The following is a 15810-nucleotide window of genomic DNA, read 5'->3' as shown; positions in this document are numbered from 1 at the left end:
GGAAACTAATACTGAGACTTGAAGGGATGTCTCAATGAGTGGAGGAACACTTGGTCTTCCACCCAGGACATTTACTGAATCCTGGGATTGCACAACTAAAAATCTAAAACCTCTGAAAGGCAGAGGGGCAATGATTAAAGTTGGGGACCCCCTAGTGGAGGGACTGCTGAGGAAAACACCAGGTTCTTAGTCAAAGACTCTAAAAGGCCAATGGCAGATAAGAGATAAACAGAAACTGAACAGGGCTAGAACTCAACCTTATTGGATTAAGGCAACCATTCATCACTCTCACTGTCAAGCAGAACGAAAAATAAAAATCCTCTCTGGAGGAATCCATCATCATCCAGAATCTCTAAATACTTTATATACAGTGTTAGGCATGCAATCAAAATATGTCAACTGACAGGAACACCTGACTGAAAACTGGGAGGAAAATAAAGATAAAATGAAAAGACTAACAGATAATTCGGATATTGGAGTTAGCTGACAAAACTTTTAGGAATAAATTCTTAATATGCTGGAGAAAATAGAGCAAAAGATGGAAAACAGATGAAAAAGAAGAAATCACCAGAAAATTAGCATCTATAAAAAAAGAATGCAATGGAAACTCTAGAATATAGTATCTGAAATTAATAATTAATTGAGGGGTGTTTAATAGCAAATCAGACAAAGGAGAAGACAGATTTAGAGACACAAATGATAAATCAATGGAAATCATCCAAACTGAATCACAGAGAAAAAAAGGATGTAAGATACACAAAAGAGCATTGGACACATACGGAAAAATAACAAAAACCTCTAATATATGTGTAACTGGACTCTCAGAAGGAAAGGGGATAAAGGCAGAACTGAGACTTTCCAAAACTCGTGAGACATCACAGATTCAAAAGGATCTGAAAACACAAAGCAAGATAAACACAAAGAAAACCACAACTAGACACAAAGTAAAAAATATTACAAACATCCACATTAAAGGTTCCTTAGCTTCCTCCTACCACAAACAGTGGAAGCCAGAAAACAATGGCATCTTTAAAGTGCTGAAAGAAAACTACTACCAACCTAAAATTACAAACATAGCAAAATATTCTTCAAGGATGGGGGTGAAATAAAAATATTTACACAAAAAATGTTTACTAAGTGCCTACTATGTGTCAGGTACTGTTCTGGGCACTGGGACTACAGCAATGAATAAAACAAAGGCACTGCTCTCATAGAGCTTTCACTGAAATGTTAAGAAGTCAGAATATAAACAAATTAACAAATGGAATATGTCAGGTGGTCTCTCTGCTAGCTCCTCCTTGAAATATTAAGCATCCCATTCTATTTCCAAACATCGTTCCCAAACTAGTAATACCTCATGATTCACATTTCTAATATTTCTGTTAATACCCCCCACAGCATCTAACACAGCTTATATACGTTTCTGAATTATAAACAGTAATTCCTAATCAGCGGTAATTCCTAACTTGTCATATATAACCCAGTAATATAAATTTATATTAATATATAAATTTATATATTATTATACAGTAATATAAATTTATATTAATATATAAATTTATATTAATATATAAAATTTATATTAATATATAAATTTATATTACTGAAAATTTGCTAATTTACAGTAAACTCATATAAAGTGGTTAGTCATATCTCCTGTTTGCACGCCAATACTATGCTTCCTTAGTGATTCAGCAATATTTCAGAATATCAGAGCAGCGATTCTCAACCTGTTTGGTCTCAGAACCCCTCTTCATCTTAAAAATTATTGAAGGTGCCAAAGAGTTTTGCTTATGTGAATTATAACTATCAATATTTATGATGTTAGGTATTAAAACAGAATTTTTAAAATATGTATTAATTCATTAAAAAATAACAGTAATAAACCCCATTATATGTTAATACAAAAATCATTTTTATGAAAATTATGTTCTAAAACAAAAAAGTGAGAAAAGTGCACTATTTTAAAGTCTCTTTAATATCTGGCTAAATAGAAAACAGATTCTCATATCTACTTCTGTATTCAATCCTTAAGTATGTTGTTTTGCTTAAAGAATAAAGAAAATGTAGCCTCTCAAAGATATGTAGTTGGAAAAAGCAGAACTTTTATAATAGCCTTTTCAGATAAGTACAGATATTCTTTTTGATATTACACCAAAACTCAAAAAGTGGTCATTTCTTAAAGGCTAGTTGTAAAACAGAATCTGAAACCATATCAAAGAACTTTTCTTATTCTTGCTATATTAAAATCCAATCTTGAACTCTGAATGGATCATTTACCAATGCATGATTGTGAAATATCACAACTGGTCACTGGAAAATTGGTCATTTGGAAAATACTGGTTCATTATGTTAAGCAGATCTTCTAAATGTTGACATATTATACAGTATTTCATCAGGAAGCTCTCAGCCTCACAATGGCAGATATAAGTTTTCCAAAATTCTAATTTTCACTTAAAAACTAAATATTTTATCATTGGCAACAAATACTGTAAGCAGTTTTTCTTAAAATAACAGGTGTATTTCATTCATTTTGAAGAAACATTTACAAACATTAGACTGAATAACCAGTTTGCCAGTCATTTTTTCAAGTAAAAATGGTGTTCCATCAAACAAGTAGCTTGTTCAGCTCACAAATCAAATGCACAAATGATTTTCTTCAAGACAACCTCTGTACTTTACTATGCAGAAGTGCTTTATACATACCACCAATTTTGCCACATAAGCTATTAAGAAAATGTGTGTACTTAAGGGATAAGATATAACACTAATAATTTTTACTGCTTCACCCAGGACAATAAGTGAAACCGACAATTTTACTGAGTGTATGGCAGTGAAAAAGAAAATGACTACTGGTATAGTTGGTGCCACTGATTTGACCTGTGCTAAGGTTCCCGTGGTTTTACCCACCCACTGCTTCTGCACCATCAGTACAAATCCCAGCACATTAAAAAAGGCAAGTAATGTCTTAGAAAGTTTTCCTCTTATGGGCCATACTTTGAGAACTACTGTATTAGAAGGACTCAGGTGTTTTTAACATAACTCTCAGTTCATATAAAGTGCCAGGGAACTGCATGCAAATAATGTTTAATCTAAAACAGCTGCTATATATTCAGAGGCCTTAAAAGGCTTGCCGTGTTGGAATTTAAACACTTTTTCTTGCCATCTTCTTACACTATTACTGTGGTGTTATCTAGAAATCATAAAATAATTTATTAGTGCCAGAAGAAAACCATGTCTGGCTTCCTTCGGTTTACAGATAAGGAAACCAAAGAAGCAAGCATTTGTTAAAAGGACAAACTTCAGTATGTATTCACTGAGTTTCTACTATGTCAGAGACTGTTAGTGTGACATGTGCTATGGATGAAGACTCGGCTCTCACCCTCAAAACCCTCATAGCTAGCTAGTGACTTAGGTATTGGCATGGCTATATTACAGCCTCATGTAGGCCACACCAAACATCCTTACAAAGTGCTATGCAAACACAGGTAAGAAAGCAGTGATGGTAGAGAAGAGGGACCTGGTAAGAGATACGTAATATCTGAGCAGGGTATGAGTAGGACTATATCAGGCAGTTAAAAAGAGAAAGAGCATCACAAGAAGAGGGACCAGCATGAGCAAAAACAGGAGAACATAAATGTATATTACATAGTAAGAAATTATAAGTAGTGTAGTTGGGGTTGGTGGGAGAATCGGGAACAACAGAAGATAAGACTGAAAAAATTAGCTGAAATCAAGATGGGGAAGCCATGAACGCCGTATTAAAGAATCTAGACCAGACGTATATAATAGGAAATGTGTGTGGCAGCAGGGAGGACAATGAAGTCTCTTTTATTTTTAAGCAGGAAAGTGACTAGTATATTTGTATTTGGTAGTATGATAGACAGACTGGAAGCCCAGGGACAAAAAGGCAAAATAAAAAGAGGCCCTAGGGAGTTTCCTGGTGGTCCAGTAGTTAGGACTCCTGGATTTCAATGCCTTGGCCCCGGGTTCAATCCCTGGTTGGGGAAATAAGATCCCACAAGCCGCATGCGGAGACAAAAAAAAAAAAAAAAAAAAAGGCCTTAGATTAGGCTTAGTTAGTAAAAAGGAGAGGAATAACATAAATTTCAGACATAACTTGATCAGGGCTAATTAGATATGGGAAATGCAGGGCAAAAAAGAATCAATGATGACTTTCAAATTCCAAGAATGGTTAACTAGCAAGTCAATCAAAGGAAGAACAGCCTAAGGAGAGAAGGCAATAAATTTGGGTTTCAAATGGGTTTCAGAGAAATATCTGTCCAAAATGTCACAAGTTTCAATGTGTCCATATTAGAGGTTTTTACTTATAACCACTTGCTAAGAGAATCAGAAAATACTTCTCAGTCTCTAGCTTACACTTAACCCCTAAAAAATGTACAATTGTGATTGAGAAAGGATATACTACCAAGTAATTGCAATCATTTAATATTTGAATTAGAAGTATGACAGTTTCAAAGGAGACAGCAAAGCAAGCCTTGGGAGAAGTGTCTGAGATTATAGCTATTCTTAGCATTGTCTAAACAAATGTCTTAGTAATAAGGAAATGTTACCTAATACTTCATTATCTGCTGTAGTTTTTGCCAAAATGTATTAAGTGTCAGGTCACTGTGACACTTCTTCTAAATGGAACATAGGAAAAAGGAAAAATGCTATTCAGCAAGTTTACATTACAGGAAAAAAAACTACACGAAAAAACTCCCAATGCAGTATTTGGCCTTAATACTAGCATTCTCATTTTTAAAAATGAAAAAAAGTAGGACTCTGAAAGTTAATCTGTCAGAGCAGCTGCTAGCTCAATAAGACCTTTTAAAACTGCCTCTAAGATACCAAACTACCCATCAATTTAATTCAAATACCAACTGGGTATCTACTATGCACCAAGATACATCAAGAAATATTATTCAAGATCAAGCCAGATGACTACCTATCACTGGGTGAATAAAAATTTAGGAAGAAACTTAAATTACACGATTGCAGAAATCTACTGATTCTATAAAATGTGCCATTCTTTTGGAATTGAAGATCTAACACTGGCCCACATTTTAATTAGCTTGGGCAGTTTCGATTTGCTTTGTTTTAAATACAGTAGGCTTTTTTAAACACTGAAAATAAAATAAGGCAAGGACTGCCACTACTATCTCCATGGGCTCCAAAGGATCCAGTCATCCCAGGTTAGAAGCAGCCTCGGATTACAGATTATTCTCTCACCTAGTAAGTGATCATCAAATGACAGCCTAACTACTGATTCTTCCATTTATCCCATCATTTAATGGGAATAATTAAGCTATTTGTAAAGGTACATAGTAACACAGTGTGTCAAGATAGTCAAGATCTTAGCAAAGGGGACTTCCCAGGTGGTGCAGTGGGGTTAAGAATCCACCTGCCAATGCAGGGGACACAGGCTCAAGCCCTAGTCCAGGAAGATCCCACATGTCGCGGAGCAACTAAGCCCGTGCGCCACAATTACTGAGCCAGTGCTCCAGAGCCTGCGAGCCACAACAACTGAGTCTGCGTGCCACAACTACTGAAGACCTCGCACCGAGAGCCCATGCTCCGCAACAAGAAGCCACCACAATGAGAAACCTGCACACCGCAACGAAGAGTAGCCCTTACTCGCCGCCAACTAGAGAAAGCCCAAGCGCAGCAACAAAGACCCAACGTAGCCTAAATAAATAAATAAATTTATTTTTTAAAAAAGATCTTAGCAAAGTTATGGGCCTGTGATTCTATACCTATGAAAAGTGTCTAATGGAAAAACAGAGAAGTAGGCAACATACATATTCAAAGATATAGGTTCACTGTCATAAAAGGAACAAAGAAAAGGGGATTGATTAACTTCAAGAAGAAAAGTTTTTCCTTCATGCTTCCAAACAATAATTGTTAAGAAAACACAATAAAAACCTTCATCCAAAGGGCCACCCTAGGAACAACAGGTCAAAGTTAAAATGGAAACAGATTTTAATTCCGTTTTTTTCCTAAATCAAGAGTTAAACTCAGAATGAGCTACATCACAAAATATCTGTCATTTACTCATAGTTAAACAGACCAGAATGTTAAAGAGAGAGGATTCTTAGAGACACTGGACAACAACAGGGGCTTTCAACCCTAGTTGTACATTAAAATAAACCAGGGAAAAATTCTGTTTATTGACAATGCCTGGTCCAAACTCCCAGAGGCCCATTTGCTTAGTCTTGGGTTCTGAGTGCCAGCATTTTTTTAAAATCCTCAAGTAAAGAAATCTGAATAAAATGAGTAGACTGCATCGATGTCAATATACTGGTTATATTATACTACAGTTCTGCAAGATGTTACCACTGTAGAAAAATCAGTAAAAAGGGTATACGGGATCTCTCTGCATTATTTCTTGCACCTGCATGTGACTCTACAATTATTATAAAAATGTGATGAAAAAATTCCCAGGTGATTCCACTATGTAGCTAAAGTTAAAAACAAACAAACGACTGGAGAATCTCAGATTCCTGCCAAGTCTAAGAGGCTGCAAATTATTCTTTCAATCTCAGCCACTGAAAGGTAATTAGGAATGTTTATCATTTAAAGATATAATACTTTGCAAAGTCAAACAAATAATTTATGGTTATTCAAAACTAAAAATCCAAACTACTGTAATACCCTCCCATTTGTATATAAATTGAGTGGATAAACATTATACAGTAGTTCTCATTCACCTCTTGACTGAGCCAGATTATATATATAATGGTAGGTAGCCTGTAAAATGGCCCCCAGGATCCACCTCCTCGTCTTCCTACTTCTGTGTAATCCCTTCCTCTTGAGTGTGAGCTGGACTTACTCACTCAAAACAAGTAGAATATGGCAAAGGGATGGGATGTCACTTCTGAGATGAAGTTATAAAAGACTGTGGCTTCCATCTTGGGGGCTATCACACACACCCCTCCCGGCACCCGCACCGCGGAAAAGAAGCTACTGTGTTGTAAGCCACTTTCTGGAGAAGCCCACATGTCAGGAACTGGCCAAAAACCAGCCAGTGAAAAATCTGAGGCCTGCCCAACAGCCACACGAGTGAGCCTGGAAGGGGATCTTCCCCTAGTCAAATCTTGATAACTGCAATCTAGCTGATATGTTGGTTGCAGCCTTTATGGGACCCTGAGACAAGGCACCCAAATAAGGTGAAGCCAGAATCGTGGCCCATAGAAAATGTGAGTTAATAAATGTTTGTTGTTTTTAAGCCACTAAGTTTTTGTAGAAATATAGGGCTAAAGATAACTAATACATACAGCTGCCACAGGTCAAATCCAAAAGAAAGTAATCTAATCTGATGACTTCTGCCTACCTCTGTTCATAGTATCAAACCTCCCAGCTTCTACAACAGTATCACCCATAACTAACAAACTCTGTTTTACCTGAGCTGACTTCACCATCACCAGGACACACTTTCCTCATTCTTACTTCAATTTCTTAGAAGGGCTTCCTATCCATCTGTTCTATCCATCTAAATCCTAGACATCTTCCAGCTAACACCCACAGATCTCTCTTCCATGAACACCTATTACTATCCATTTAGCACTGACCTAATAGCTTTGAGTGTCTAAATTCAGAGACCATGAACTCCTTGAGAATAAGTCTCATATTTTCTTCAACATGTTATACAGTATTGAGCAGTTGCATTTACAGTATCCAAGACCTTACATCCCTTCCAGTGTATCAACTAAAGAAACTCTCCCAACTATTTTTGTTTAAAAAACAAAAACCCATGGGGTGAGGAAAGGTGGAAGAAAACCCAAGTGTTCCAACCTAGAATGTGAGATGTCACTAGTTTGGCTTGCATGTTTGCAATAACTGAGTAAAGACCACCCTAATCTGAAGGATAACAGTAATGATAACAAATCCCCTCCATGATTAGCTTAGTAAGTGTTGTGCAGGCTCTTGAAATTTTCCTTTTATTAGTTTCTTAAACAATCTGCCTTCCATCATTAACCCACTCTCTAGTAATTTATCACTAGTCATTACACATGGAGAAACACTGCTGTTAAATTTCAACTAGACCAGTGGTTCTCAAACTTTAGCTTGCATCAGCATCATCTGGAATGCTTGTTAAAAGAGACTGCCGGAGCCCACCCCCTTAGTTTCTGATTCATAGGACTAATGCCATAAGTGATTCAAAAAGAATTAATATAATTTAAAGCCTCTAGCTCAAGGAGATCAGCTGGCAAAAGATAAAAGTTCAAGAGGAATAAACCCACCAAACACCTTAATAGCTTCAAAATACACACACACACACACACACACACACACACACACACTACTTCCCCTCACCCCCACCCCAAAAGTTAACCAATTTAAATTCATCTTGATACAACCACTTGAATTCAATTTCTTGGAAACAATGAGCACCTCCAACTCACTGAGGTTTTAAAAGGATGTTAGAAAAACAAAGCATTAATGTAAAAAAAACAATCCATTATTAGTTCATCACTCCTGTTTTAACTTCCCAGATCCAAAAAACAGGCAAAGGAAAACAAAAACTGAAGGTTCTGAGATGTAAATTAACTTGCCAGTTAGGAAGAGCAGTGGCTAGAACTGACTCCTGTACCAATACACAATACACTGGACTATACTGTCTCTAATTTATGCATGAAACCTCACCTTAGAAGCTCTTTAATTAAATGTTTTAATTAAATAAATAAATGGGTGACATAATATTAAAGATTTCAAATCAACAGCCAACAGAAAATTTCCCTCATAAAGGTTACATACTTTTGTTGTCTTTAAAACAGGTTATTTAGAATAATAAATAATAGGAAGACACCCACCCACTTCTCTTTATGTCTCCTCTCTGAACACTCACATCCAACAGCCCCACGCGCCTCTTCCTCAGCACACCCTTTAAACGTGGTATTCCTAAGGGTTACTTGACCTTCTCACTCTACTCAGTCTCCCTGAGTGAGTCAAAATCATGACACTGGATGAACTATGACTATTCCAGTGGTTCGGAACTATCACTAGAGTGGCTAAAAATATAGAGATGCTTAGGCTCCAATTCAGACCTGACTAATGGATAACAATCTCTGGGAATGGAGCCCAAGGACCTCTATGTTCCCCACCTCCATATGCTTCTTAGGCAAGAACCATGTCCTCTAGAGTGACCAGCACAGACACAAGGCACAACCAACATCTGCTAAAGATTGCTGTGGAAACACAAAACAGCAAATTTAAACATCCCTCAACTGCAGAGTTGTGTAGTGTTAGTTTAACAAATTACTTAGATATTTAGGCAATTACGTTAGATAACCACTGTATTATTATTAACCACTTTAATATGAACAATACTAGTTAAGTAAATGTAGCTAGGTAAATTAGGGGCTTTAAGCACTTCTCTATCATTACTATATGTTAAAGAACATTCCTGATCTTTTCTTAAAAGTTCAAAAGGTAAGCTAAGTAACCACAGAGTTTTAATAAAACAAGAACAAATTAGACAAACTATAACAAGAGTTACAGAAAGCCAGAAAACCAAGAGCTTTCTAAAAGAAAAAGTGTTAACTTACTTGATTGAAGACTAGAACTAACCCACAGATATCTACAAATAACAGTATTAATCTGTTGTTGCCCAGAAAAAGTAATCAAATTCCCCCAGGAAAGATTAAATTAACTTGGCATCCTTTTTACATTCAATCTTTTTCTCCTGCACATTTATTTTCAAATCCACTAACATAACTGATTCAAAAGCAGCACTGGGAAGAAGGGGATTTAAATTTCCTAGAATTAACAGTAAGCTCCCTGATGTGAATTAAGTAAAACAATGGTTTTTAAACTTACTTAAAACTTACTGTCAAAAAAAAAACCAAACAAATAAAAAACTTACTGTCGTATTAAACCAACATTAGTTTTAATTGAAAAACTTAAAGGCTCTATGAATATAAACAGGATTTATAAATCAATAAAAGATAAACATCCCAAAAGGGGGTAAAGTGAGCAAAAGCAAAGGGCAATTTATGAAAGAAATACCAGTGCCCAATAAACACATTAAAAGTTCAACCTCATCAGTTTAAAAATAATAAAAAAGCAAATTTAAAAAATGATGGGCTTCCCTGGTGGCGCAGTGGTTGAGAGTCTGGACGCCCGCCGATGCAGGGGACACGGGTTCGCGCCCAGGTCCGGTAAGATCCCACATGCCGCGGAGCGGCTGGGCTCGTGAGCCATGGCCGCTGAGCCTGCGCTCCGCACCCCTGAGGCCACAACAGTGAAAGGCCCGCGTACCACCAAAAAAAAAAAAAAAAAAAAAAAAAAAGATAACCTTTCTGAAAGCAATGTGGTAATATGTATCAAATGGTTGAAAACAAGCAAATTCTTTGACTCAGCAATTCAATTTATCCTAAGAAAATAAAACATTCAAAGATAATCTATAAGCATATTCCCAATGAGGTTTATAAAAAATGGAAACTGGACAATAAAAAGGAAGACCAATAATAACAGACTGATTAAATAAATTAGTTTAGATATGTAATTGTGTAAGCACTTGAAAAATAATTACTTATTGGCAGGAGAAAATTGACACTCCTGTTTTTGTAACCTGCTTTTTTCTACTGAAAACATATAGAGAACACAAAGTTTGACTGTTATTATTTAAAAATATATGTACAGTGTATCCACAGGTCTGGAACAATTACTACAATTCAAATTCTGGTGTGTCTCTCCCAGTGGCAGGCAAAATAATTCTTTTGTCTTTTTTGTCTCCTTACTGCATCAGTTTTTTCTTACAATGTAATGTGTTACCTGTGTAACTTTTTTTTTAAGTTTAAATCTATTAACATAAATAACCTATAACATAACCAAAACCCAGTTTAGTGTACCACTTGCCTAGTGTATACCATTTGGAGAAAAAACGGTCTGGGATAAATCCTATCCTTTGATTTACTGATGTTTCTAAATATGAACTTTTAACAAAGGAAAGATACTTATTTCAGCAATCCCACTTAAGAGCATGCTTAACATGAAGTAAACTAGGAAAAAAAGAGCTGTATCAAAAATCCAGCATGAAAACATGATTAAAGTACGACACCTAAAAAAATCCCTAGTATTTTGTAGGTCTCCTTAGTTCAGTTCATCCGCTTTTATTCCTTTTCCCCTAAACTAACAAAGAAAAAATGATGTCACATGCATTAGCTACATCTCTGTTCCAGAAGCGACATAAAGAACTTGGAAGGTTTGGCCTCAGGGATTAAGGACACACCTAAGAACTGAAAAAGCTGGATGAGATTTACCTACATGAAAACAGACTCTAAGTTAAAAAGTTAAATAATAAATATCCATGAATTGTTAAAGCTAATTAAAATGCCAACAAGCTAGATACAAAGTTTAAACACATCAGATTTTATATAGATTTACTATATACTTTATATCGTAAATAAATGAAAAGAGAATTCAGGGTTTCACTGTAAATTCAGTTTCCTCAAAAAAAGAAAATTTCTCAATTTAGCGACCTAAGAACTCAACTATCATATTTTTAGGATCAGAAAGAGCAGTAAAACTTACCTTTCTTCTACAACCCTTCAATTTCCTCCTCAAGCTACATCATCTATAGAAAATTTGAGATTTCCACTCTTTAGTAATAGCACTAGATTGGTTTTTTTACTATTATTCAAAACACTCTTCAAATAGGCCTAAATAGATGGTTCCACTTCCAAAAGAAAGTGTCGCTTACTAAACAGTACTGTAAAAATCTATTAATCATGCAAACTCAACAAGCAGCCAGTGACATACTGCTAATTTGCCAGTGAATATTGGCCAACCAATTTTAAGGGGGAAAAAAATGACATACCTGAAGGCAATAGTAACCTGCTGCTCACATATACAGTTTCATTCCATGTAGCTAGTGTTTTCTAAGAGTTGCACTGAATCAAGACTCCATTTTTATTCTTCAGTCATACCCCTGACCCCTCACCATAATTGTTTTCTCCAAATAAATGTAAACTTTTGATTTCCTAAAGCTCGAAAACGCAAAATCTGACCCACGAGAAAGTTAAATGAGATGTGGTTAACAATTTAAACCGAGCCCAACTTACTGACCACGAAACACAAATTATCAGAGAAAAGAAGTCCAGAAGCAGAAAGTCTCCACTTGCTAACTCACAGCAGAGTCCTGTCCAATATTACACAATAACACTGCGTTTTGCTGTGGTTTTAGCTGCAAGGCTGGGTGTGCAAGCTGCAGCAACTATTCCAACAGCTTCAAGTATGCTACAACTGAAAAAAGTAGTAGTCAGGACCCAAAAGAACAGCAAAGACTTAAAAAGACGCAAGCAGAAGCCTCACCATCAGAAAAGAAGACCCATCAGCACCTCTTCCGAGAAATAGTTCCCTTCCCCCACCTTTAAGTAGGCACTTAAGACTGCCAAGCAGATCCATTTCTTTATTAATTGGTGCCCACTTGGGGCAACCGTACACCAAGCAGCTCTTAGGTCTATTCTAACCCCTTCCAAAAGTTCTCAACTGAGGCTGAAGGCCGAGGAAACGGTCTTAAGGGCCCAGTTCTTCCAGCTCTCCTCCACCCCACCTACGCCCCGCCCCTATAGGCGCTCCTAGGGCCAGAGGAAGGACACCCGGCCCAGACACGGGCAGCAATTGCCCGTAAGAGAAGTCTTCGGCGGCCGGAGGCCTCCGCCATAGCAGGACCTGGAAAGCACCGCCCCCAGCGCACCTCCCCACACCCGGCGAATGTCTGCTCTATCCCCAGCAGAGACAGCGGAGGAGACAGGGCCGGGAGGCACCGGGCTGGGCTGCGCACCAGGCCCAGGCCTGCCCCTCGGGGCCGCGCGGACCACCCGAATCTGCTCCCGGGTCCGTCCCGGTCCAGCCCGCGCCGGGGCCACCCTCACCTGGATGACCTCGTTGACCTCCCGGATACATTCCACCATGTGTTGCAGAATCTGCTCGGCCGTGAGCACCTCGTAGCGGTAATCCTCCTCCTGCTCGTGCCCCGGCCCGCCGCCGCCGCCGCCACCACCGCCACCACCGCCGGGCCCCAGAGCGCTACCGCCGCCGCCGCCCGTCTCCCCGCACAGCAGTCCGTCCCGCTCCCCGCCGACGCCCAGCCCGGGCTCCACCAGCTCCACCTCGCCCAGATCCAGGTTATCATCGTCTGGCTCGTCGTCGTCCTCGTCCTCCTCCTCCTCGGCGCCGCTGTCCTCCTCACTGCACTCTTCGTCCTCGTCGAACTCGTAGTTGTAGCCCTCGTCCGAGTCCATGGCGCGACGCGCGGGGGCCCGGCGGACGCTGGCCCCTGAGGCGGGGAGAGGGCGGGGACGCCGAGGCCCCGGCTCTCGCTCCGGCTCCGGCTGATGTCCGGACGCAGGCCTGGCTCCGGCCCGGCGGGCCGCGGCTCCTCCCCGGGCGCGGCGGTTGGCGGTTGGCGGCTGGCGGCGGCGGGGAGGGCGCGGAGGAGGGAGGGAGGGAGCGAGGGGGCCGCTTGCCGCCCGCCTCAGTCAGACGCGGCTCCGCTCTGGCCTCCGAAGGAAAACAGTCCCCAGCTCTACCTCCACGGCCGCTGCTACTGCTACTGAGCCAACAAAGGGGCGTGCGTCACCGCGTCGCGCTGCGTCGTCGCGTCACTGCTCTTGACGTAATCGCGCCCCGCCCCGCCGCCCCTGCGTGGAGTGCGGGGAGACCCCACGGCCCGGGCTGGCCCAGGGACCGCGGCGCGCTGCGGCGCGGCGGGAATCGCCGGCTGGGTTCCGGTTGCGGTCGCTCTTTGGGCCGACACCAGCGGACGGTGTACTGGAGGAGGCTGTGGCCTCCTGGTCACCGAGGGGTATGGTGGGGGGATGGGGGGCACCCGGACCACCCAGGTGGTGGTTTTTGCCGCAGGCCATGGGGATCCAGCCCCTCGCGCAATCCGTGGGGGAAGGTTGCCTTCCCACCGGGCCAGAGAGACCCTTCCCGCCCGCCCTGGAGTAATTTCAGGAAGACCTCTGCTGTTCAGCTAATATTCCTGTTGCCTGGGCTACTCAGTGAATTCTGTTTTATGCAAATCTTCTAAACTATGTTGCAGGTGAACCTCGTTTTAAGTAATTCATTTGATTCTGTACAGACGTGCTGTGATTTTTAAGTCGCCTATAGTGACGTCATTTAAAAGAAGCGTTTCCTGAACTCAGTTTATCAAGCACCTATTCAAGGCCCTAAACAATGTTACAGTCGTGGCTTGCCTTAAATGAGCACCGTGTTAAGGGGTTTACATATATATTTCTCATCTTCACGGAGCCACAGTACCCATTTTATACCTGAGACTCAAAAGGGAAAGAGACTTGACCAAGACCACAGAACACTTGCTCTATTTTAGCGCCTAGGTGACCTTAAATATCAATCATAAAAATACTTTATAATGCATAATATGTATTATATACTGCATTGTATATAAAATGCATTGTAAGACAACACAATACCGACAATAATAGAAATATCTACAGAGACCAAATAAAGCAGAGATAGTGCTTGTCTCTTATCTGGAAATGTGCTGTGTGAGCTGAGTGTTGATGGATGGCTAGGAGTTTTAACAGAGCAGGTAGGGAAGATGGTCTAGCCTGAGAAAAGAATAAATAGCACAGTAGATGTAAAGTAGTTTAGTTTGGGTAGCTTAAAGTGCAAGCAGGGTAAATGGCAAAATATTAAGCAAGTTAGTGACCAGGACAGAGTATTTTATGACATTCTAACAGTAGGCTTAAATCTTTGTAAGTGGGACAGAAGAACCAGAGAAATGTTCTGAAGGAAGAAGAGGCATGAGAAAACTCCCTCTTGGGATAACTTGAAGGACTGGCCAGACTGGAAATCTTTTAAAGTCTGAATACCTAACTTACTTATAAACCTTACCATTCAACCTACAGGTTCCTTTTGGAAACTGATTCTGAAAAGTGAAAAATTCCTTTATAATGTGCATAAGCCTCTACTAATTTGTCCATTTTGTAAATGTTTTAATAATCAGATTTCCTAAAACAATCTTAGGATTTGCAAATTAAAGCTTTTAACATCAATGCTGGTAGGTCTTGGTCCTTTGATTCTATTTAGTGATTCTAGGTTGTTGCCACACCTGGGACAAGTTAAGGACACTAGTAACCCTTCTCATCCCCACTATTATATACCTACAGAAAAAATCAGCAATGTTTGTCAATACCCTAAACTCCTTTGCCCCATCTTTCTTTTCATCTACCCCTATCTTGAGTGAACCTTACCATTCACATCCTGCCCTTTGGTACTGGAGCAGCTGACCACTATTGGAGAAATTTTCATAATCACATGCATTCTGTTATTAAATTCCAATCACCTACCACACCTGAACCCTCAACACCACCCAGAAATCCTGTTAAATTTTTCTAAATTGTTCTCCCACTCTAGGCAACTCTTTGAAACCTTTGCCAGTTTTTTCAAATCCCCAATCCTACCCTTCCAAATCCTCTCAAAGTACGTGACTTTACATCACAGAGACATTTGACATCATAAGGACCAATGTGACTGAAGCATACTGAGCAAAAAGAGAGTGTTAGGGGATAAAGTCAGAGAGGGCAGATCAAGGCAAAGAGCCAGTAGGACCTTGTAGGGCATCTTAAAAAGTTTACATTATTACAATGGGAAGCATTAAAGGATTTTAAGGAGAAGAATGCAACCATATGATCTGTGGGTTTTTTTATTTTTTTAATAACTATGGGTGCTTTGTGGAGAATGAACTATGAAAGCAGAGACCAATTATGAGGCTGTCTCAGTAGTCCAGGTGAATAATGATAATGGCTTGGGCCAGGGTTGTGACAGTGGGGATGATGA

General features: G+C 39.7%; 1 protein-coding gene across 2 annotated transcripts in view; it reads right to left on the bottom strand.

Moving 5' to 3' along the window:
• The window catches only part of ARIH1 (ariadne RBR E3 ubiquitin protein ligase 1), a 132743-nt gene extending 119174 nt beyond the window's left edge, over positions 1–13569 (bottom strand). Inside the window, exon 1 of one of the 2 annotated variants that reach the window (XM_024128886.3) lies at positions 12879–13569. In XM_024128886.3, the coding sequence (XP_023984654.1) occupies positions 12879–13247 (369 nt within the window). In that variant the 5' untranslated portion in view covers positions 13248–13569. The remainder of the gene's footprint in view (positions 1–12878) is intronic. The other variant, XM_055088086.1, reaches the window with a different exon arrangement.
• Positions 13570–15810: the final 2241 nt, after the last annotated feature.

Source organism: Physeter macrocephalus, chromosome 11 (genome assembly GCF_002837175.3).
Source record: "Physeter macrocephalus isolate SW-GA chromosome 11, ASM283717v5, whole genome shotgun sequence".
In the NCBI taxonomy this organism is placed as follows: domain Eukaryota; kingdom Metazoa; phylum Chordata; class Mammalia; order Artiodactyla; family Physeteridae; genus Physeter; species Physeter macrocephalus.
This window is presented reverse-complemented; position numbering and strand designations above follow the sequence as displayed.